This window comes from Saccopteryx bilineata, chromosome 5, assembly GCF_036850765.1.
Source record: "Saccopteryx bilineata isolate mSacBil1 chromosome 5, mSacBil1_pri_phased_curated, whole genome shotgun sequence".
Classification (NCBI taxonomy): domain Eukaryota; kingdom Metazoa; phylum Chordata; class Mammalia; order Chiroptera; family Emballonuridae; genus Saccopteryx; species Saccopteryx bilineata.
The window spans coordinates 104,779,656-104,804,313 of record NC_089494.1 but is presented as its reverse complement, the minus strand read 5'-3'; the positions used below and the strand labels follow the sequence as shown (position 1 = coordinate 104,804,313).

General features: G+C 38.5%; 1 protein-coding gene across 1 annotated transcript in view; it reads right to left on the bottom strand.

Annotated features, from left to right (window-relative positions):
• The window catches only part of MCM6 (minichromosome maintenance complex component 6), a 54,092-nt gene that overhangs the window by 6,632 nt on the left and 22,802 nt on the right, over positions 1-24,658 (bottom strand). Inside the window, exons 9-15 of the mRNA XM_066232557.1 lie at positions 20,214-20,355; positions 19,564-19,671; positions 17,044-17,199; positions 14,919-15,047; positions 12,632-12,793; positions 1,857-1,992; positions 433-588 (exon numbers count right to left, since the gene is read on the bottom strand). Coding sequence (XP_066088654.1) covers positions 433-588; positions 1,857-1,992; positions 12,632-12,793; positions 14,919-15,047; positions 17,044-17,199; positions 19,564-19,671; positions 20,214-20,355 — 989 coding nt within the window. The remainder of the gene's footprint in view (positions 1-432; positions 589-1,856; positions 1,993-12,631; positions 12,794-14,918; positions 15,048-17,043; positions 17,200-19,563; positions 19,672-20,213; positions 20,356-24,658) is intronic.

Here is a 24,658-nt window from a genome sequence, read left to right as displayed (position 1 = left end):
AGCAGTTAAGGATAGGAAATGAACCAGTGTCCATATACCACACTTTACCTATGAAGAAATGAGGGTTCTACTTCATTTCTAGTCTAGAATGTACTTGTGCTGGTAGTCTTTTGAGTTCAATTACTTGCCTAAGAAATTTATAAAGTGCTTCTTTATGTATTATCAAATCCCAAATTCTGCTTCAAAACCATTAAAATCGGCCAACATTAACAAGAATAATCCATAAATCTTTGTCTCACAATGAATTTGTGGGGAAATGTCCAAGCTGGCAGATATGCTGATACTCTGCAGTTTCTCTGCCAGAGTGAGCTTGTCCAACAATTTATGGTCTCTGCTGACAGAACACCATTGTTAGCAATCAGAAGTGGTCAGTGTGAATACAGCTTCTGTATATGACTGCGCATGAGCAGCACTAGCTAGGCACAGCCTCACCTTCCTCCATCTTTCTGAGGTGAAGCACAATAAGGTTAGAGATTCGGCAGTATTCGGAGAAGCCCAGCCTTAAGGAGGCTTTTGGAGCAGGATCTTGGTTTGTGTCTTCACTGTGGCCGTTGATTCCATTCACAGGAGCAGGGCTGTCAGCATGACCTAAGTGAAATAAATACCAACCATCAGAATCTCCTTGTGGCTCTCGCTGGTTGGCTCAGTGGTAGAGCATCAGCCCTGTGTATGGATGTCCTGGGTTCAATTTCTGGTCAGGGCACATAGGAGAAGCACCCATTTGCTTCTCCACCCCTCCCTGCTGCCCCCAGCTCCCCTGCAGCAGTTGCTGGAATGGTTTGAACAAAGTCGGCCCTGGGTGCTGAGGATGGTTCCATGGCCTCGCCTCAGGCACTAAAATAGCTCGGTTGCCAAGCAACGGAGCAGCAGCCCCATTTAGGTAGAGTATTGATTGCTCTGTAGGGGGCTTGCTGGTGGATCCCCATTGGGGCGCATGTGGGAGTCTGTCTCTGCCTCCCCTCTTCTCACTGAATAAATTTAAAAAATTTTCTTGCCTGACCCATGTGATAAAGTGACCTGGAGCACTGATGTTGCTGGTTCGAGGCTCCCAGCTTGCCCCTCAAAGCATATGAGAGAAGCAACTATGTGTTGATACTTCCTGCTCTTTCTCAACCCTCCACGTTTCTCTCTCCCCCCTTTCTAAAAATCAATAAATAAAACCTTTAAAAAACAAAAGAATCTCCTTTCTGTTCCTCCAAAACTCCAAGTGCTTAAAATTTATTAATTATATTTTAATACTAATTTCAAATCAAGCAAAAAGGCACACTCAGTATTTAGTAATTTTATAAATAAAAATTAAAAGCAAATTTGTAAGTGCTATTAGTGAAGACAAACTAGGTTAGAAGAAATGGGAAGGACAAGAGATATAAAAATTTTATGATCTCAAAGTACATTTGTAATATTATATGTAAAATTTTATTTTTTTGTATGCAAAATTATAAATTCTGATTTTGTTTAAATGTACACAAGAAAATGTTTTTAATCCAAAAGCAAAATATTAATACATGGTGGCACAAAAGAAGGTTTATAATTATTAATATAGAATATAATACAATAATTAATAAATAATTCAAGAATAAACTGTTTCATGTACTCACAACTATAAACCTACTTTTGCCAGACTGTGTAAATAAGGCTGGGGAATTAAGCCCACCATCTTCATTTTGGTGTATTTTGATGTTTAAGCCCATATATTTTTATGTTAATTACTTAATAGAATTTTAACTTGTAAACAGTTACTTACAATTCAATATCTATTTTTACTCTTTTGCTATATAGACTTCAAAACCCTCAACAAATGTGCTTTTACTTTGACATCAGAGAACTCAGAACAGTCATATAAACAAGCATCTCACCATTGATGTCATCTGGGCCCTCATCTACCTCCATTTGGGCTTCTTCGTCTTGATCTAGATTTACATCAGGTGTTTCTACGCGGATGATTGATTTGTTCAGCAACCTGAAAGCCTCCTTCACATGTTTAGGCTGGACCTAAACCAATCGAGATAAGGTAAATCAGTAAGTCAATCTTCTCGATATACAAACAGACTCTCCACAAAAAAATCACAGTGGTATTTTGGTTTTCTCACACTCTCCCTCTCACACACACATAAAATACAAGATAATAGCATAAAAACTACCAGCATGACTAAAAAGACCAACATTGAGTGTTAGAAAAATGTAGAACAACTTTCATTCTCTGCTGGCAGAAACAGAAATTGATACGATTATGGAAAACTATTTTGGCGATCTTGACTGAACTGAACACACGTACAACCTATGACCTGAGTATGTCTATCCAACAGAAATGTGCACATATGTACATCATATAGACCAAAAGGTATGTGTATATCCCATAAGAACCCAAACTGGAAACTTTCAAGTGTCCATTAACAGAAGAATGGGTGAACCACTGTGATATATTCATTGAGAGACTATCACAAAGCAATGAAAATAGAACTACAGCTACACAAAACATGAATGATGTTAATAAGTATACAGTGTTAATAAGTATGAAGAAGCCAGACATCAAGGAGAACATATTCTTTTGACTGTACTTATAAAAAGTGTAAAAGTAGAAAAAAAATAACTTAAGGTACTAGAAATCAGAATAATAGTTATCCTTAAATCCTTACATATGTGGTCAGATAATCTTTGACAAGGGTGCCAAGACCACCCACTGGGGAAAGGACAGTCTCTTCAACAAATGGTGCTCAGAAAACTGGGTATTACATACAAAAGAATGAAGTTGTACCTTTGCCTTATCAACTCAAAATAAATGAAAGACCAAAAACTATAAAACAATCTATAAGGAAACAGGGAAAAGCTTCATGATGTTGAATTTGGTAATGATTTATTAGATGTGACATCAAAGGCACAGACAACAAAAAATAAAAATGAAAAACAAGACTACATCCAATTCAAAATTTGTGAAATCAAAGGAAACAACAGTAAAAGAGGCAAACTACAGAATGGGAAAAAAGTATTTGCAAATTATATATATGATAGCAGTTAATATCTAAAATATAATGGATACCCATGTTCACTGCAACATTATTCAAAATAGCCACTGCCAGATGAATAGATAAACAAAATGTGGTATATACATACAATGGAATGTTATATTTAAAAAAGGAAATTAAGCCTGGCTAGATGGTGGTGCAGTGAATACAGCATTGACCTGGGATGCTGAGGACCCAGGTTTGAAACTACTCTGAGGTTGCTGGCTTAAGCACGAGCTCATCTGGCTTCAGCACAGGCTCACCAGCTTGAGCAAGGGGTCTCTGGCTTGGCTGGAGCACTCCAGGCAAGGCACAGATGAAAAGCAATCAATGAACAACTAAGAGTACTGCAACTACAAGTTGATGCTTCTCATCTCTCTCCCTTCCTGTCTCTTGCTTTAAAAAAAAGAAGAAAAAACAATACAAAATCTGGTCACATGCTAGCATTGATAAACCTTGAGGACATTATGCTAAGTGAAATGTGAAATTAACTAGTTATCCCTCACCATACTGCATTCACTCTTCAAGGTCTCACTGTATCGTAGATTTTTAAATTGTATATATCTAATTTTATATTGCGAATTTTTCGCTATGTCGCAAAATTTTGCAGCATATAGGTATTTTTATATATTTATTTTAATTATTTTTGCAATAAAACAGCATTTCCTAGCCTAAAAAATAAAAAATATAAAGAATATTAACTAAAAAATACTAAAAGAATATTAAGTCAAAATAAAGTATGTAGTGTACAGTAGACGAGTAGACAAAGACTTACATGTATGGAAAACACAGCTACAGCTCCTTTGCTTGAGCTAATTTACCCACGTTGAGACTGTACACGCACACTACTGGATGATGGATAGGAGGTGACCAACCAGAGGTACCTTCATCAGTACTGCACAGCTAATTCATCATCATCTTCATCATTCAAGTTGTAGTATTTTCACTGGTGAGTACCCATATAGAATTTTATATGTTGTTAAAATTACGTAGGTTTTTTTTTTTTAATTTTATTTATTCATTTTTAGAGAGGAGAGAGAGAGAGAGAAACAGAGAGAGAGAAGGGGGAGAAACAGGAAGCATCAACTCCCATATGTGCCTTGACCAGGCAAGCCCAGGGTTTCAAACCGGCGACCTCAGCATTTCCAGGTCGATGCTTTATCCACTGCACCACCACAGGTCAGGCAAAAATTACGTAGGTTTAAGTGTAGAAAGTGTTTAAGAGCATAGGAAGTGTTTGTAAGAGTATAGGAGAGGTTCATAGCAGTGTGGGCAGAATTTATAAAGCATTAAAATAGGTATAAATAATAAAATAAATATAAGGCGCTATATCACAGATTTTTGCCTGTCGTAGGGGGTTCTGGAACCTGACTCTCATGATGGATGAGGACCACTGTATTACAAAAAGACAAATACTATGATTCCATTCACATTACTATTTAGAGGTATCTAAAGTAGAAAGTAGATGGTTGAAAATAACCTAAATAACTATCAGTAGAAGAATGATTTGAGTACTATGTACAATAGTTGTTAGAAACAGAAAAAAATGTTATTCTCAGAGGAGGGCAATAGTGATTATAAGGGAAGTACAAAGGAAGGTTTTGGAGTTGCTTGTAATTAATGTCTTACTTCCTGATCTGGGTTTAGGTTACATAGGTATGTTCACTGGAAGTTAAATGAGTTGTACACTTGTAATATTTTTGCACTTTTCTGCATGTAAGTTTTCTTCAATAAAAAAGCTTACTTAAAATAAAAATGACATGTCCATGTTTTGGGGGGTGTTTGATTTAAGGCTCTTTATAAATAACCAACAGTCTCTCTAAATATCCTTCCCTAACTAGCTGAGCCCCAACAAGATAAACCCTCTTAAATATATTAACAAGGAAACCTTAAGTCATTTAAGAATATTCAGTATCAAGACATACCCTAGTAAACATAATGGTCTATAAAAACAAAAACAAAATACTTTGAGAAAAAGATCAAGTTAGTTATGGGAGTGAAATTAATAATCAAGGACTGGCCTCAGATTTTCCCATGGCAACAGTTAATGTCAGGATATCGTAGAAAATTGACACAAAAACAAAGTATGAATCAGAAGTTGTATAGGTCATGGGAAGCTGACATTCAGGTAAAGGCTACAAATAAATCTGTTGAATGTAACACTAAAGAGAATATTATTCTCATGAACATGTTTTTTTTAATGGAACTCTTCTTAGCCAAATATCAATCAGTCAAGTGATAGATTAAAAAATGACAGTAAGACTAAAACAAATATAGGAATTAAGAGTGGCAGAACACAATGCAAATGATTTGTGCTGTGAAGATAGAGAAATCGTATAACTAATAAAAAAGGGAAGGGAACAGAGGAGAACAGAAAGACCTGAGAGATAAACTTGGTGATTGCCTCTCATTTGTACCAAGGTCAAAATATGAAAAGTCAAGTGACAGATAAGCATATTTGACTGCACAAAGGTAAATAATAAGATACTATTTACTAAAATCAGGTGGTTGAGAGGTAGGGGAGTAGGAAATATAAAACATGCTAGTTTTATCACTGTTCATAGTTGGGAACAATAGATAACTAAGGGCATAAAATAGAGCTATAATAATAAAAGTTATCACATAAATAAAATACAAACTTTCTGAGTATCAGAACGGCATATACAAGCAAGAGCAAAGAGGTCACATAAAGAAAAACCTTTTCAGCCTGACCAGACAGTGGCGCAGTAGATGGGGTGTCAGACTGGGAAGCGGAGGACCCAGGTTCGAAACCCCGAGGTCACCAGTTTGAGCACGGGGTCGCTGGCTTGAGCAGGGGTCATTCACTCTGCTGTAGCCCCCCCTCGTGGTCAAGGCACATATGAGAAAGCAATCAATGAACAAATTAAGGTGCCACAATGAAGAATTGATGCTTCTCATCTCTCTCCCTTCTTGTCTTTCTGTCCCTCTCTCTCTGTCAAACAAATAAACAAACAAACAAACAACCTTTCTAACTATAAAAAGAAAAACAAAAGAAACCTCTCACACCAATATAAATGGGTTTAATTTATGTACTAAAAGCAAAATAAAAGAACAGACTTATAGATACAGAGAGCAGCGTGACGGCTGCCAAAGGGGAGGGGGTTGGTGGGGCTGGAAGAAAAAGTGAAGGGATTGAGACGTGCGTTGGTATTTAAGGAACAGTCCTAGGGATGTAAAGTACAGCACAGGAAATAGCATCGATAATATTGTATTAATATGGATGGTGCCAGCTGGGTACTGGAAACACTGAGAGGAATACTTTGTAAGGTGTATGCTTGTCTCACCACTATGCTGCACACCTGATATTAATACAAAACAACATTGAATGTAAATTAAAAAAAATAATAAAGCCAGTAAAATTGGGGAAAAGAAAAGCAAAAAAGATTTTACATTTGAATCACAAAACCCAAATGTCATACATATATGTATGACGCACTTACAAACTTAATTTGGAAATGTTAAAAAAACAAAAAGCAAGGTATACCAGACAAAGAAAGCGCAAGGTGGAGGTCAGGCCAGAAAGCATAAATGAGACAAAGGCATACTACTAAAGTTAGAGGATAGAAAATCACAATGGGCCCTCAGTGGTAGAGCGTCGGCCTGGTGTGCAGGAGTCCCAGGTTTGATTTCTGGCCAGGGCACACAGGAGAAGCGCCCATCTGCTTCTCCACCCCACCCCTCTCCTTCCTCTCTGTCTCTCTCTTCCCCTCCCGCAGCCAGGGCTCCATTAGAGCAAAGCTGGCCCGGGCGCTGAGGATGGCTCTATGGCCTCTGCCTCAGGCGCTAGAATGGCTCTGGTTGCAACAGAACAACGCCCCAGATAGGCAGAGCATCGCCCCCTGGTGGATCCCGGTCGGGCGCATGCAGGAGTCTGACTGCCTGCCTCCTCGTTTCCAACTTCAGAAAAATACAAAAAAAAAAAAAAAAAAAAAAAAAAAAGAAAAAAAAGAAATCACAATGAAAATCAGATAAAAGAAGAAATGCACCCCCATGTTTATGGCAGCATTGTTCACAATAGCAAAGATCTGGAAACAGCCCAAGAGTCCATCAGAGGACGAGTGGATAAAAAAGCTTTGGTAGATATACACTATGGAATACTACTCAGCCATAAGAAATGATGACATCAGATCATTTACAATAACATGGATGGACATTGATAACATTATACGGAGTGAAATAAGTAAATCAGAAAAAAACTAAGAACTATATGAATCCATACATAGATGGGACATAAAAATGAGACTCAGAGACATGGACAAGAATGTGATGGCAACGGGGGTGGGACAGTTGGGGGAGGGGGGATGGGGCGAGGAAGGAGAGAGGGGTTGGGGGAGGGGTGGGGCACAAAGAAAACCAGATAGAAGGTGACAGAAGACAATTTGACTTTGGGGGAGGGGTATACAGCACAATCAAATGTCAAAATAATCTGGAGATGTTTTCTCTCAATATATGTACCCTGATTTATCAATGTCACTGCATTAAATTTAAATAAATTAAAAAATATCAGATAAGAGAGCACTAATATTAATAATGCAGAAATTATAGGAGATAAAAGGATAAATGGAGAGACAATAATTAAATTATTGGTAGAGAAATAAATAGGACACTTCATTTTTAATCTAGAGACGATTGATATGACAAACAAAATCTACAAAAATGATCTATATTAACATAATAAGGCACTCTACACAGATTCACATACATACACGTATAGTTTTATATAATTGTGTACATTGTAATCCAAGACTAGGCCTTCCTTTAAAATGCCCATTGAGCATTTATGAAAACTGACATTAGGCTACAAAGCCAGCACCCATAAGTAATAAAAACAAACAAATTAAACTAAATTAGAAACACAGACATGATTTTCTAATCAAAATGTAATAAAATCAAAACAAGCAAACAAAAAAATCTACACAAACATTCTAACTGAATATTAATAAACTACTAAACAACTCTTAGAAGTGGATAATTTTTTTAAGGAAAATACAGCTACCAAAACTAACCCAAGAAGAGATAGAAAATCTAAGCAAGACTAATTTTTTCATGGCAGAAATTAAGAACCATGCATCAAAATTACACCAGACTCAGATGGTTTTACTTGAGAATTATTATAAAAGAGTAGGTAGTTTTAATGGAGTAAAAAAGTGTCTTAGAATAAAGAACAAGGGGAAAAGCTTACAAACGTTTTCATAAAATAATAACCACGGTACCAAAACAAAGAAAAATATCTAGAGACCAATTTCACTTATGACTATTGCTTAAAAACTCCTAAATAACAGCAAATAAAAGCCAGCTGCATTAAAAGACCAAGTAGAATTTATTTTGGGAATTCAAGGATGGTTTGATATTAGAACGTCTATTAATTTATTTTTTCACATTCATAGGTTATGGAGAAAAAAATTCATGATTAACTCTATAGTCACTGAAAAGACATCTGGTAAAGTAATCTTCTTGCTGAAACCATTCAAGAGAGAATTAATTGCCTGGCCTGTGGTGGCACCAGCGGATAAAGCATAGACCTGGAATGCTGAGGTTGCCAGTTCAAAAACCCAGGCTTGCGCAGTCAAGGCACATACAAGAGGCAACTATTATGAGCTGATATTTCCTGTTCCTCTCACCCTTTCTCTCTCTCTCTCTCTGCCACCTCTCTAAAAAAAAAATCAATAAACAAAACCTTTAAATATATATATATATATACACACACACACACACACACACACACACACACACCCTGTACTGATAAAACTCAGCCATAGAGCTTTCCTCTAAAAAGAAAGGGGGTCCCTGGGTTACTGCAGTCTCGACATCCGACATTTAGTTTATGACTCACTCCATAAACTTAAAAAAATGGAGACTTGAGTGTTTCGGCTTACATTGTCAGTGTCATACTTACAGACTACGTGGGCACACTAGTTTGGTTGCACACAGTGGAAGAATATGCAGTACAGTGTACAGTACAGTATATTTATATCCTTTTCCTTTTCCTGTAGCTTAGTTGTGTTTTTACGTTCTAGGTTATGATTTTACAACTGTGTTAGGATAGGTAAGTGACTTAGGCTAGGGTGTGTTTCGACTTACACCAAAATTTGGGTTATGTCACTGTGGTAGAAATGGAACTGTGTTGTAAACCGAGGACCCCCTTGTACTAGTATTACACATTGTACTGCATCAACTGCAAGAGCCAAATTGATGGAGGAAATGGGAAAAGATAAAAATAAAAGTTTATTTTTCATTAAGACTGGAAAAGATAGATGTACATATGCCATTACAGCATTTGCAGATAAAAATCAGTATCTGGAAAATCAAGAGATTCAACTGAACAACTACTAAAGAAATAAAATATCTCAGTAAGGCACAAAACTAGCATACAAAAATCAATATATACAAACAATGGTTATCAGTTAAAAGATAAAAATAGAAAAAAAAAAAGTCTACCACCATACTTCAAGAAAGAGCCTTCACATTGGCCTGAATCTGAGTGACATGAAGAAAGCCTCTTTTTTTTTTAATTTTTTATTTATTTATTTATTTTTATTTATTCATTTTAGAGAGGAGAGGGAGAGAGAGAGAGAGAGAGAGAGAGAGAGAGAGAGACAGAGAGAGAGAAGGGGGGGAGGAGCTGGAAGCATCAACTCCCATATGTGCCTTGACCAGGCAAACCCAGGGCTTCGAACCGGCGACCTCAGCATTTCCAGGTCGACGCTTTATCCACTGCGTCACCACAGGTCAGGCCAAGAAAGCCTCTTTTTGACATAAACAAATATGTAACTTGAGCAAAAAATAAATGTTTCCGTTTAAAATGGCTGAGATTGTTTTAGCAGCATAACCTGGATTTTCTAACTGTTGTAATGTTTTCTTGGATAGAAAAAACCATCATAAAGATGTCAATTCTCCTGACCAGGCGGTGGCGCAGTGGATAGAGCATCGGACTGGGATGTAGAGGACCCAGTTTCGAGATCCCAAGGTCACCAGCTTGAGCGCGGGCTCATCTGGTTTGAGCAAAGCTCATCAGCTTGGACCCAAGGTCGCTAGCTTGAGCAAGGGGTTACTCAGTCTGCTGTAGCCCCACGGTCAAGGCACATACGAGAAAGCAATCTATGAACAACTGAGGTGTCGCAAAGAACAACTAATGATTGATGCTTCTCATCTCTCTCCGTTCCTGTCTATCTGTCCCTATCTATCTCTCTCTTTGACTGTCTCTGTAAAAAAAAAAAAAAAAAAAGAAAAAAAGAAAAAAAGTCAGTTCTCTATATTAATACGTAAATTCAATGTGTTCTCAATGAAAATACTGGTAAATATTTTTTGTGTGAGAAAGAGACAGGGACAGACAGGAAGGGAGAGAGATGAGCAGCATCAACTCAGTTGCCGCACCTTAGTTGTTCATTGATTGCTTTCTCATATGTGCCTTGACCGGGGGGGGGGGTGAGGGGGGGGCCCCTCCAGCTGAGCCAGTGACCCCTTGTTCAAGCCAGCAACCCTGGGCTACAAGCCAGTGATCATGGGGTCATGTCTGTGATCCCATGCTCAAGTTGATGACCTCGTGCTTAAGCTGTTGAGCCAGCACTCAAGCCAGAGACCTCTGAGTTTTAAACCTGGGTCCTCAGGGTGCCAGGCCAACGCACTATCCACTGCATGACCACCCGGTCAAGCTTGATAAATATTTTTAAAAAACTAAGCCAGAAATTTAAGTTTACAACAGCCAAAAGAGAACAATGCAATGCTACCAGCTGTATTATTAACAATGAAAGGCAAGGGCTCCTATTAATCTCTTATTCTACAAAGATGCCCATTAAATGTCAGGTTAAGTATAAAATGATGCTTCTCATCTCTCTTCCTTCCTGTCTTTTCCCTCCACTTGCTAAAAAATTAAAAAGGCTGCCCTGGCCGGTTGGCTCAGTGGTAGAGCGTCGGTCTGGTGTGCAGGAGCCCTGGGTTCGATTCCCGGCCAGGGCACACAGGAGAAGCGCCCATCTGCTTCTCCACCCCTTTCCCTCCCTCAGCCAAGGCTCCATTGGAGCAAAGTTGGCCCGGGCGCTGAGGAGGGCTCTGTGGCCTCTGCCTCAGGTGCTAGAATGGCTCTGGTTGTAACAGAGCAACACCCCATATGGGCAGAGCATCGCCCCCTGGTGGGCATGCCAGGTGGATCCCTGTCGGGTGCATGTGGGAGTCTGACTGCCTCCCCGTTTCCAACTTCAGAAAAAAAAAAAAAAGGCTAATGGCAACTTTCTGTTATAGAATTGTTCTTTATCTTGAGCAGGGTGGTCACAAGGATATATATATATATATTTCTCTCTCTCTCTCTCTCAAAGTTGTACATTTTCCTTTATATAAATTTAAAAAATAGCCAAACCAAAGTCTTTTTCAAACAAAGCTTACATTGTCTAATACATAAAATGAGGTATAATCAGGGCAGCTTTGCTTGAAGCAGATGAGGGTTTGAATGCCCTTCTATACTACTCCCCATTTACCCTCAATACCCAATGTCACGTACCTGTAGAAGCCAGGCCTCAAAGAACAGTTTAATAACTATCCATTATACAAACCTAAGGAGATTTCCCTCGAGAGGCCATGGGCCACATTATTATACTTGTATCCCCAGCCCGAAGGTCTAGTACCATATTTCCCCATGTATAAATGTACTCTTTTAAAAAAAAATTTGGGGTCTAAAAACTGAGTGCATCTTAGACAGTGGTTGTGGCATTTCAAATGCCATAGATGGAACTGAGGACAGGCAGTATATGAAGACAGTGTTTCGTCATCAGATACAGATGAGGACAAACTAATGGATGGGAGTTTTGACAGTGATGAGAAGTTGTATGAATTTTATGATGAATAAAACTTGAGTCCAATAATTTTATGTAATACATTTACCCCCCAAATTTCAGGGCCCAGAATTATGGTACGTCTTATACATGGGAGCATCTTATACATGGGAGTGTTTTATACAGGGGGAATTACAGTATATTGTAGGTTTTAAACAAATGTTTCTTTTTTTTAAAATTTTTTTTACAGGACAGAGAGAGAGTCAGATAGAGGGATAGATAGGGATAGACAGGAACGGAGAGAGATGAGAAGCATCAAGCATCAGTTTTTCGTTGCAACACTGTAGTTGTTCATTGATTGCTTTCTCATATGTGCCATGACCGCGGGCCTTCAGCAGACTGAGCAACCCCCTGCTCGAGCCAGTGACCTTGGGTCCATGCTAGTGAGCTTTCTGCTCAAGCCAGATGAGCCTGTGCTCAAGCTGGCAACCCCGGGGTCTCGAACCTAGGTCCTTCCTCATCCCAGTCCGACGCTTTATCCACTGCGCCACCGCCTGGTCAGGCATCAACAAATGTTTCTTGAATAATGGTATTGGCAGTAACTCACCTTTATATGTATTCTATAATCTATGACATGATTACCTCACCACTATTAATTTATACTCAACTAATACTTGAAAACAACCTTCTTCAAGGGAGAAATCCCAAGATCATGTATCCCATGAGCACTCAACAGTTATTAAAAATAAATCTGCAGCAAATACTAATGCCCCAAACCAAAGATAAAAACATAAACCAACAAGTCAGTTTCTCTTCCCACCCATGTGTGAAGGTGACTGATACCTCATCGCAGCAGTGCATTCGAGCCATTGCTTCTGAGAGACGGATCATGCTCTCCAGCTGTCGCACCGTTATCCTCCATGAAGACTTGGTTCCTCCAGAGCCATCCCTCTGGCGGAGACGCTTATACTGTTCCACAATGAAGTCCTCCGACTCTCTGGAAATCTGTTTCAGAACATAACTGAAGTCAGAGCATTTCCACTTAATGGGGGCTGCATTAAACATAGGTTTAAGAACCTTCCAGGTGGACCCTGGCCAGCCAGCTCAGCTGGCTACAGTGTCATCTGGATGTGCCAAGGTTGTGGGTACCTGGTTTGGGTACATACAAGAAGCAATCAATGAATGCGTAAGTAAGGGAACAACAAATTGCATTTTTCTCTCTCTAAAATCAAAGAATTTTTAAAAAAGAGCCTTCTAGATGGAGATACTTTCGGAAACTGAGAAAGTCAAACCTTTGAAGTCATTAACAAGAAATTAACACTGAAATATCTTTTAACAGAAACTAATTCTAAGTAGAGGCCTATGAATTCCATGTACTAATTTTATGAACAGGAAGGCAGTAGGGTTAGTATTTAAGCAAATAGCCATTTCAGAAAGATATGTAACAAGCTGTAGCAAAGGGATAAGATGCCGAGCTCAGTAAAAAAATTAATGCTCAGGCTATTCCTGAGGCTCAAGTAATTAATTTATGCTATTTCTAAGAAAGAGGTCAATACATATATGTATATTAAACATGAGCTATTTCAGTAAACCTTATTATTTGTTGAACAGTAACAAGGTGCGGCATACTAAAGAGCAAGGACCTCAGCATGCCAAGGTCACAGTGACCAGCACTCAGTCATGCAGAACAGACTCCTCTTTACACAAAGGTGACCCATGACCCTTATGGGGTCACTAAGCTTCTCTTGGGACAGTCAGAGTCAATCTCAATATTATAAATAATTAAATGAAAGTGATAAAAAATTAAAATCTAAGAATTACTCCCAAAAGTCAAGCCCAGACAATATGTGTGTAAATTCAAGGTGTGTAAAAACCTAGAATCAATCAGAAACAAGCAATTTTTTTTCATTCTATTTTAGGAAAATGCCAGTGAAAACAGATGCATTATGGAGGTTTATTTTACTTATTTATGTATTTTTTTTAATGTGTGTGTGTGTGTGTTTGACAGAGACAGAGAGAGACAGAAAGAGACAGAGAGAGGGACAGATCGGAAGGGAGAGAGATGAGAAGCATCAATTCTTTGTTGTAGCACCTTAGTTGTTCATTGATTGCTATCTCATATGTGCCTTGACTGGGGGGCTACAGCAAAACGAGTGACCCCTTGCTCAAGCTAGTGATCTTGGATTCAAGCTGGTGAGACTTGCTCAAACCAGATGAGCCATGCGCAAGGTGGCGACCTCGGGGTTTTGAACCTGAGTCCTCCATGTCCCAATCCAACGCTCTATCTACTGCACCACTGCTTGGTCAGGCATTTTATGCATTTTTTTTAATGGAGGTTTATTCTAAAAATAAATGTCCAAGTGAGTATCCTGGGTCCAGTGCAGATTCAATCCAGCGAACTATATCAATTACTGTAAAACAGCAATCATGTTGATTCACAATTACATAGAAGAATCCAAGTTTTTCCTCAAAGATCTGAGAGCATTCAGTAGCCTACTGATTTAAATGGTAGAAATACAAGGATGTTCTACTTTATTTGCTTATTCAAAACTCTTCACCCATAGAAAATTTGTTAGCACCTAACAAGGAAAAATAATGGAATTGTTCAGATATTTAAAAAATGTCCCTTTCTTGCCTGACCAGGCGGTGGTGCAGTGGATAGAGCATCAGACTGGGATGCCAAGGATCCAGGTTCGAGACCCTGAGGTCGCCAGCTTGAACGCTGGCTCATCTGGTTTGAGCAAAAGCTCACCAAGGTCACTGGCTCGAGCAAGGGTTTACTCAGTCTGCTGAAGGCCCGCAGTCAAGGCACATATGAGAAAGCAATCAATGAACAGCTAAGTGTCGGAATGTGCAATGAAAAACTAATGACTGATGCTTCTCATCTCTCTGTTCCTGTCTGTCTGTACCTATCTATCCCTCTCTCTGACTCTGTCTCTGTAAAAAAAAAAGAAAAAAAAAGTCCCTTTCTCAACTCTCTGAAGAGACAAACTGTTCTATAAAACTCCCCCTCATAACCAAGTACAAACAAAAATACCTTAGATTCCATTTTCTCCACATAATCCTTTCATCTACATGCCACTTTAATATACCCACTATGCTCTATTCCAGTACAGAAAGGGCAGGTTACCTTTGGTTTAAACTGTCTTGCAAAGAGAAGATACCTCCTGATATCATCAAGGGAATAGACACGATCAATTGAATCCTCAATTCTTGAATGCAAGTCTACTATACGCCTGGCAATAGCATAATCTGTAACCTAATTCAAAACAAAACAAAAAATCACTTTGATCAGTCACAGCAATATACATTCCAAAGTATACCCTAGGCATTCAGGAATTATTTATAGCTAAAAATAAGCTGTTTTATGACACTGAAAGATGTATTTATAGGTACAAAGTTTCTGAGGAAAGTTTGGTATCAATTTCATTTAAAACCAAGTTTAAATGTTTCCTTGCCCCACTGCAAGAATATTCCTGAAGGAACTAACTGACTTTAATAACAACAGCAAAACTAAAACTTCTATGACCCTCAGTACATGCTAAGCATTATTACCTTAGCATGTTCAGAAACATTAACTAATGCAACCTTCACAAAAAACTAATTAAGAAGGACATTATTGCCTGACCTGTGGTGGCACAGTGGATAAAGCGTCGACCTAGAAATGCTGAGGTTGCCGGCTAGAAACCCTGGGCTTGCCTGGTCAAGGCACATATGGGAGTTGATGCTTCCAGCTCCTCCCCCCCGTCTCTCCTCTCTCTCTCTGTCTCTCTCTCTCTCTGTCTCTCTCTCCCCCTCTTTCTCCTCTCTAAAATGAATAAATAAAATAAAATAAATAAAAAAAAGGAAGGACATTATTATCCCTATTTTATAGATGAGTAAATTAAGAGGTTAAATCACTGGAGCCAGGTTCAAACATTTCAGCTTCAGAGCCTGTGCACTAGCCTGTACATATCCCTACTTGTTAGTCTATGAAGATAACACCAAATTATTAAGACTGAGAAAACAAATCCTACAAAAATAAGCAATTTACTTCAAATGGTACAGAAAAGAACCACCTAGATGTAAAAAGATCCAATAATAAAACAAATGGGGCAAAATGTTAATATGTGAATAAAATAAAAGGTATTTGGGTGTCATATGCACTATTCTATTTCTTACAACTTTTCTGTAAATTTGAAATAATTTCCCATTAAACAGTGAAAACACTAATTGAATGTATTATGTACAAACAGAAATATATAAAGTCAGGCCCTGGCCAGTAGTTCAATTGCTTAGAATATCGTCCTGATAATGCCAAGGTTTGTGGGTTTGAACCTCGTCAGGACATATACAAAAATCAACTAATGAATGCATAAATAAGTGGAACAACAAATTGATGCTTCTCTCTCTCTTAAAAAAAAATTCAGTAAGTTAAAAATATGCATTTATGAAATCAGTTAACTCCCAACTATGGGTAGAGATGGGTGAAATATTTATATAAATTTCTGAAGGAAAAAAAAAACAAACTAAAACATAAAAAGCTAAAATCCTTATAATCACATAATGGAAAGCAGCTTTTAGATAATACTTAAAGTTTACACTAAGCAAGAGGCATGCATTGTGTCTAAAGTGATACAGGACTTCCATGCTCAGCAATTAACAGCACAGCCTAGAATATTAGCTTCTACAAACGTCATTTTGTAGTTCTGTGCACATTTGAGCTGTGCAATATTTTTAAATATTTAAGTATAAATAACTCTAATAACATGTTAGATTACAAATAAATATACAAGTTTATACTCAATCTTCAAACTGTTCCATCTTAGGGAAAAAAGTGATACTCAACATCATGAGAAGATATAAAAGACTAATGACTACTGATTTGGAGAGGAAACAATAAATTTCTTTGGTATTCTAATTTTTTTTCAAGCTTACTAACAAAAAAATCTCAACAGAAAAAATTCCTACAACAATTCTAAATGAGTAAGTTGGGAATTAATTATAATGTTTCCTTTTTTCTTTTGAAAATTAAAAAACAGTAACATAAACAAAAAGCTTAATATTCCCTTAACACAATTATGTGGAACCAGGAATTCAAGTGACATTGTTCTGAACTGCTTAATAAACCCTCACCCCATCCTGCCTCTCTGAGAAATGAAAGGTCAGTAGAAACGTGCACAGCAGTTCTAGAGTCCATATTTAAGCCCGTCCTCACTCAATTACACAACCTGGAATAATAAAGGAATTGAAGAGTGACAGCCTATGGTGGTTACCTCATTACATTCATCCACGAGTATAAAGAAAAGATCAAATCGGGACATGATGGGAGCAGACAAATTTATATTCTGTTTCAATGACTTTGATCTGTCATAGTGTCCACCAACTGGGTTTGCTGCTGCCAAAATGGATGTCCTGGCATTCAGAGTAGCCTGACCACAAAAGAAAGAATGAATTGTGATGGGTTTAAAAGACATCTTCAATGACCAATAAACACACAACAAAATGCTTACTTCCTCCCTTAAGTAACTAAACACAAAGCAAAATAGTAAGATACTATTTTTCACTTACTGGGCCTTAAAATTAAAGTTTGATTATTTACAGCACACAGGCACTGTCATATGACAATGGAAAGAAGTTGTGCACACCCTTTAAGCCAGCAATTTCTTGTTAGGAATTTATCTTGCAGCTAGGTACAGGAAGATGTGTGTTCAAATGCTTACAATATTGTTTGTAATCCAAAGGCTGGAAATCACCCAAATGTCACTCTGTAGGAGTCTAACTGGGATATATACAATTGAAATCCATGCAGTACTAAAAACCAAAGTGAATCTAAATATGGGCTGGGACAGAAAAATTGCTAAAATAAAAGTATGATGTTAAATGAGCGAGGAACAAACTATATGTATTTGTATAAATATTCCTAAAAGGGGCATGAACTCAGTGTTTGAGTATTTATTAGTCCTGGGAGTTAAAGGGGAAGAATTTTTTCCATATGTTTCAGTGTACTGCTTAAATTTTCTTTAACAAATATCATAGAGTGTACTACACAAACCTAGATAGTATAGCCTATTACACACCTAAACTACATGGTACCCACCATCCTAGGCTCTATACAAGGACAGCATGTCACTGTACAAAACAACACAAGATTCAATCAAGTACAAGAGAAAACGATGCAATCAGATTTGGTGAACACAAGATGTATGAATGAGGCAGCTGCCTGCACAACATGGTACACTGTTTCACAGCAAACTTCTTTTTATTGTATTTTTCAAAAGTTAGAAGCGGGGAGGCAGTCAGTCAGATTCCCGCATGCGCCCGACTGGGATCCACCCAGCATGCCCATGAGAGGGCATTGCTCCGTTGTGGCCAGAGCCATTCTAGCGCCTGAGGCGGAGGCCATGGAGCCGTCCCCAGCTTCTGGGCCAAATTTGCTCCAATGGAGCCTTGGCTGCAGGAGAGGAAGAGAGAGATAAAGGAGAGAGGGAAGGGTGGAGAAGCACATGGGTGCTTCTCTAGTGTGCCCTGGCTGGGAATTGAACCCAGGACTTCCACAAGTCGGGCTGATGCTCTACCGCTGAACCAACCAGCCAGGGCCCACAGCAAATTTCTTTTTAAGTAGAAAGAGAACATTCTAAATATCAATAGAAAGTATAGTATAATAAATGCAAAAATCAGTAACATAGTCATTTATTTTCATTACCAAGTATTATAAACACTATACATAATAGTATGTTAGCCTGACCTGTGGTGGTACAGTGGATAAAGCATTGACCTGAACACTGAGGTTGCCAGTTCGAAACCCTGGGCTTGCCTGGTCAAGGCACATATGGGAGTTGATGCTTCCTGCTCCTCCCCCCCTCCCTCTCTCTCCTCTCTAAAATGAATAAATAAAAAAAATCTAAATAAAAGAAAAAGATTAAAAAATTGTAAAAAAAAAAAAAAAAAGGTTTGTTATATTTTATCTGACTGGTAGCACAGATCTGTTTACACCAGCATCACCACAAATGTAATTGTGCTAAGATACTACAACAACTAAGACGTCACTAGGTGATAGGAAATTTTCAGCTCCATTATAATCTCACAGGACCACCATCATATATGCAGTACATCCTTGACAGAAAGATTATATGGCACATGACATATTTATTATTTTATTTAATTAGTCTGTAGATTATTTTTGTTATATCATACTTCCCCATGTATAAGATGCACCTTTTTTTGAAAAATGTGGGGTCTAGAAACTGGGTGCGTCTTATACAGCGGTTGTAGATTTTTTTTTACTTGCATTTCCCGCTTTTTCGTGCTTGCTTTTGTGCTCATTGTTGAAGATAGTGATTTGTCATCAGACACAGATGAGGACAAGCTAATGGATGGCAGTTTGGACAGTGATGAGAAGTTGTATGAATTTTATGATGAATAAAACGAGTTCAATGACTTTATGTAATACACTTTTTTTCTCAAATTTTGGGTCCCAAAATTAAGGTGTGTCTTGTACATGGGAGTGTCTTATACATGGGGAAATACGGTAATTGGAAACATGCTTTATCAAAAAATATAGAAACTTTGTAAAAATTCTGAGAAGTGAAATGCTAAAAATTTCATCAGTACCCTCCACTTCTGTCACAGCAACACATTGACAGCACCTATAATTTGGATTAATAATCCTCATGGCTGTTTTCCATCTCAAAGAACAGCATTTCATGTTGAAACAATGCATTTTATGCAGGTGAATGTCTAGAGCCATCTATGTCTACGAAGTGTGGTGCAGTAGAACAGATGTGGACACGTACCTTCACTCCCGCTTTAGTGATGGAGATGGTCTGCTGCTCCATAGCTTCGTGAATAGCAACTTGATCCCGCACATCCATCTTATCAAACTCATCAATACAACACACACCCTAGAACCAAACAAATCTAGCATAAGAAACTGCCGTTTAGGTCTCAAATGGCAAATAAACTCCAAGTTGGCACCGGAGGCCTTTCCATATGCTAAACAACTGAAAGATAGGTAAATAAGCAACCCTAATTCTCTCTAATAAAGTAAGACAGTATAATAGATCAGAGAGCTAGAAGGAACCATATGCTTCTGACTCATTTTAAACTAAGAGTAAGACTAAAAACATACATTTATTGCTCTTTTACTCAATATAAAGACCTTGTATAAATCTCAGAGTCAGAATTTCTGGGTCACTTCAGCATTGATTTTGGCCACAAAAAGTGAAAGGTAAAATTCATAAACAATGTTTATAAGCATGTATAACTACAACTTAGGCCTTCACAGATCTAATCAATGTGAAATATAGATTATTTACTAAAAATGTCTTTTTTTAAAGAACACCTTTTTAATGGAAACGTATTGGCCTTTGCTGTTAGGGTAAAGGCCTATAAAGGCCTATAAGTTACTGATTTCTTTATATCCAAGAATATAAAATGTTCTTACATTATCAGCCAGCATCAAAGCTCCAGCTTCAATGACAAACTCATGAGATTCTTCATCTCTCACCACAGCTGCTGTTAAGCCAGCGGCACTGGAGGCTTTGCCACTGGTGTAGACAGCTCGGGGGCTGAACTCCTCCACGTGCCTGTTCAAGATTATCACACTCATTAATATGTGACTACAAAGCATTCTTTCCTGGAATATCACCTGACAGTATTTCTGTCAATAAAGAATTTAAATCTCTTTTAAAAAATTTGAGAAAGACATTAAGTATAAGCAATGCGTAAATACATGCTATAGACTATAAGGCCATAGACAGAATATAAAGCCCTTCTTTTTTTTTTGGTGACAGAGACAGAGAGATAGAGAGTGGGACAGATAGGGACAGACAGGAAGGGAGAGATGAAAAGCATCAATTCTTTGTTGTGGCACTTTAGTTGTTCATTGATTGCTTTCTCATATGTGCCTTGACTAGGAGGCTTCAGTAGACCGAGTGATCCCTTGCTCAAGCCAGTGACCTTGGGCTTAGGCTGGTGAGCTTGGCTCAAACCATATGAGCCTGCACTCAAGCCGGTGACCTCAGGGTTTTGAACCTGGGTCCTCTGTATCCCAGTCTGACGCTCTATCCACTGCGCCACCGTCTGGTCAGGCTTCTTTGGCCTTTTAAATAGACTTAAATCCATTCCTGTCAAATATAAGATAAAGTTCATCCATGACAAAAACAACTTTAAAAGTGGTTATTAATAAATAGTTTGGCGCCCTGGCCGGTTGGCTCAGCGGTAGAGCGTCGGCCTAGCGTGTGGAGGACCCGGGTTCGATTCCCGGCCAGGGCACATAGGAGAAGCGCCCATTTGCTTCTCCACCCCTCCGCCGCGCCTTCCTCTCTGTCTCTCTCTTCCCTTCCCGCAGCCAAGGCTCCATTGGAGCAAAGATGGCCCGGGCGCTGGGGATGGCTCTGTGGCCTCGGCCCCAGGCGCTAGAGTGGCTCTGGTCGCAACATGGCGACACCCAGGAGGGTCGCAACATGGCGACGCCCAGGATGGGCAGAGCATCGCCCCCTGGTGGGCGTGCCGGGTGGATCCCGGTCGGGCGCATGCGGGAGTCTGTCGGACTGTCTCTCCCTGTTTCCAGCTTCAGAAAAGTGAAAAAAAAAAAAAAAAAGTTTGGCAATCATAATTAGAAGGCTTTGCACTTAAAAAATAAGACAAAACTAGATGTGAGATTTATTCTATAAATGCAAGGTTGTTTAACAGCTAAAAAATCAGCAATATGCCATATTAATAAGGGGTAAAAACCATCTCAAGAGATGCAGAGAAAAATGTGACAAAATTTTCACGATAAAAATTCAGCAACCTAGGAACATAAGAGACTTTCCTCCAACCTCACAAAGGGCATCTGTAAAACCCACAGCTAACATCATCCTTAAAGCCTAAATGCTTTCGCCCTAAGATTAGATCAGGACAAGAAGACACAGATGTCCACTCTACCACTTCTATTCAACATTATATTCAAAGTCTCGTCAGGGCAATTAGACAAGAAAAAGGCACCCAGATTTGAAAGAACAACTATCACTATTTGCAGATAACATGATCTTATAAGACAGAAAATTCTATGGAATCCACTAAAATGTCAGAACTAATGAGTTCTTGCCTGACTAGGCGGTAGCACAGTGGATAGAGCGTCAGACTGGGACGCAGAGGACACAGGTTTGAAACCCCAAGGTCACCGGCTTAAGCGAGGGCTCATCCAGCTTTAGTGCAGGGTCGTTGGCTTGAGCGTGGGATCATAGACATGACCCTATGGTCACTGGCTTGAGCCCAAAGGTATGGCTTGAAGCCCAAGGTTGCTGGATTGAGCAAGGGATCACTTGCTCTGCTGTAGGCACCCCCCCCCCCCCGCCATCAAGGCACATATGAGAAAGCAATCCACAAACAACTAAGATGCTACAACAAAGACTTGATGGTTTTCATCTCCCCCTTCTTGCCTGTCCCTCTCTCTGTCACACAAAATAGAACTAATGAGTTCTTGCAAGACAAAAGATCATGAACCTTATTTCTATGCAAGTGTAATAAACAACCCAAAAATGAAAATAAGAAAATAGTTCTATTTACAATAGCATCAAAAAGATTAAAATACTTAGGAATAAGTTTAACAAAAGAAATGGAAGCTCATACCCTGAAAAACTATAAAATGTTGTTCAAAGAAATTAAAGAAGGCTGAAATAAATGGAAAGTGTTCCATATTCATGGGTCAGAACACTTAATATTGTTAAAAAGCCAATACACCTCAAACTGATCTACAGATTTGGTGCAATCCGTATTAGTATCACAACTGGCTTCTTTGTAGAAACTGAGAAGCTGATCCTAAAATTCATGTGGAAACTTAAGGGACCCAGAATAACCAAAACAACCTAAAAAAGAAGAGTCGAACAACTCACATTTTCTGATTTTGAAACTTACTATAAAGCTATAGTAATAAGGATAGTGTGGTGCTGCCCCAAGGATAAACACAGAGATTAATATAATTTAGAGTTCAGAAGTAAACCATCACGTTTATGATCAAATGATTTCTTACAAGGGTACCAAAACAATTCAATGGGTCAAAAAAAATCATCTTGATGTTGGGACAACTGGCCATCTACATGCAAAAGAATAAAATTAGACCCTTACTTGATACCATATATAAAAATTAACTCAAAATAAATCAAGAATCTGCCTGACCAGGCAGTGGCGCAGTGGATAGAGCATCGGACTGGAATGCAGAGGACCCAGGTTCGAAACCCCAAGGTCGCCAGCTTGAGCTGAAGTTCGCTGGCTTGAGCAAGAGGTCACTCAGTTTGCTGTAGCCCCCCAGTCAAGGCACATATGAGAAAGCAATTAATGAACAACTAAGGTGCCGCAACAAAGAATTGATGCTTCTCATCTCTCTCCCTTCTTGTCTGTCCCTATCTCTCTAAAAAAAAAAAAAAAAAAAGACTCAAGGATCTAAATTTAAGAGCTAAAATTATCCCAAAGAATCAAAAGCAGGGACTTAAACAGACACTTGCACACCAATGTTCATAGCAGCACTAGTCACAATAGCCCAAAGATAGAAACAACCCAAAATGTCCATTGATGGGTGAATGGATAAACAAAATATGATAAATACATACAATTCAGTCTTAAAAAGAAAGGAAATTTGGAGAAATTATACAACATGAATGGTTCTTTAATATACTATGCTGAGTAAAATGAACCAGTCACATGAGGGACTTAGAATAATCAAATTCAGCAACAGAACTGGTAGAATGGTGGTTGCTAGGGGCTGGGGAGAGAGGGAATAAAGGGTTACTGTTTAATGGGAGCAGAGTTTCAGTTTGGGAAGATGAAATATTTCTGGAGCTAGGTGGTGGTAATGGCCGCACAACTTTAATGTACTCAATGCCACTGAACTGTACTTGTAAAAATGTTTAAAATGGTGTAAATTTTACCACACACAAAAAAATGGTAAAAACTTATACACGAATGTTTATAAGCATCATTGCTTATAAAAGAAGCCAAAGCAGAGACATCCAAATGTCTGTTAACCGATGAATGACTAAGTGTGGTATAATGTATGATAGCATATTAGGCAATAAATAAAAGTACTGACGCATGTTCCAAAATGGCTGGACCTTGAAAACATTATGTGAAGTGGAAGACGCCAGTTAGTCCCAAAGGACTACACAGCATCTCATTCCATTTATATGAACTATCCAGATAGAGACAATGAAGTAGATTAGAGGTCCCCTATGGGCAGGGGAGAGAATGAAGAGACATGGCTAGTTGGATACATTATTTCTTTCTAGGTGACAAAAATGTTCTAAACTTCCTTCAATTATGGTTGTACAACTCTGGGAATATACTAAAACTACTGAGTTGTACCCTTTAAAGAGGAAAATTCTGATACATAAATTATATTGCAAAAATGATGGTAAAAACCTGCTAACTAAAAGGCTATTTCTAAGACAGTCACGTATAATACAATGCTGTTATCAGAGGCAACACTGTAGTACATCTTTCTCAGGAGGCGGAAGTATTGATGGGGGGAGAGGCGGGATCTGGGAGCAGAGAAAACGAAGAGAAAAAAGAATTCATTTTAAGACAGGAATATTATCTTCAAATCTAGAACTAATCCCCAATATAGTTTAAAAAATTTCATTATAACACTTCAAACCAACTAAAAATGTTCTGTTTTAGAACAGTGCCACATTATGAATTTCCCAAACAAATACAGGAAAGGCATCTGGACATACAGGGTGAGGCAAAAGTAGGTTTACAGGTGTGAGTGCGTGAAAGAGTTTATTCTTGTATTATTACTTATTAATTATTGTATTACTCTCTATACAGATAACTGTAAACCTATCTTTGACCCACCCTGTAATAGGAAAATCACACACTTTGCTGTCAAATATATCTTAGTTCTAACTC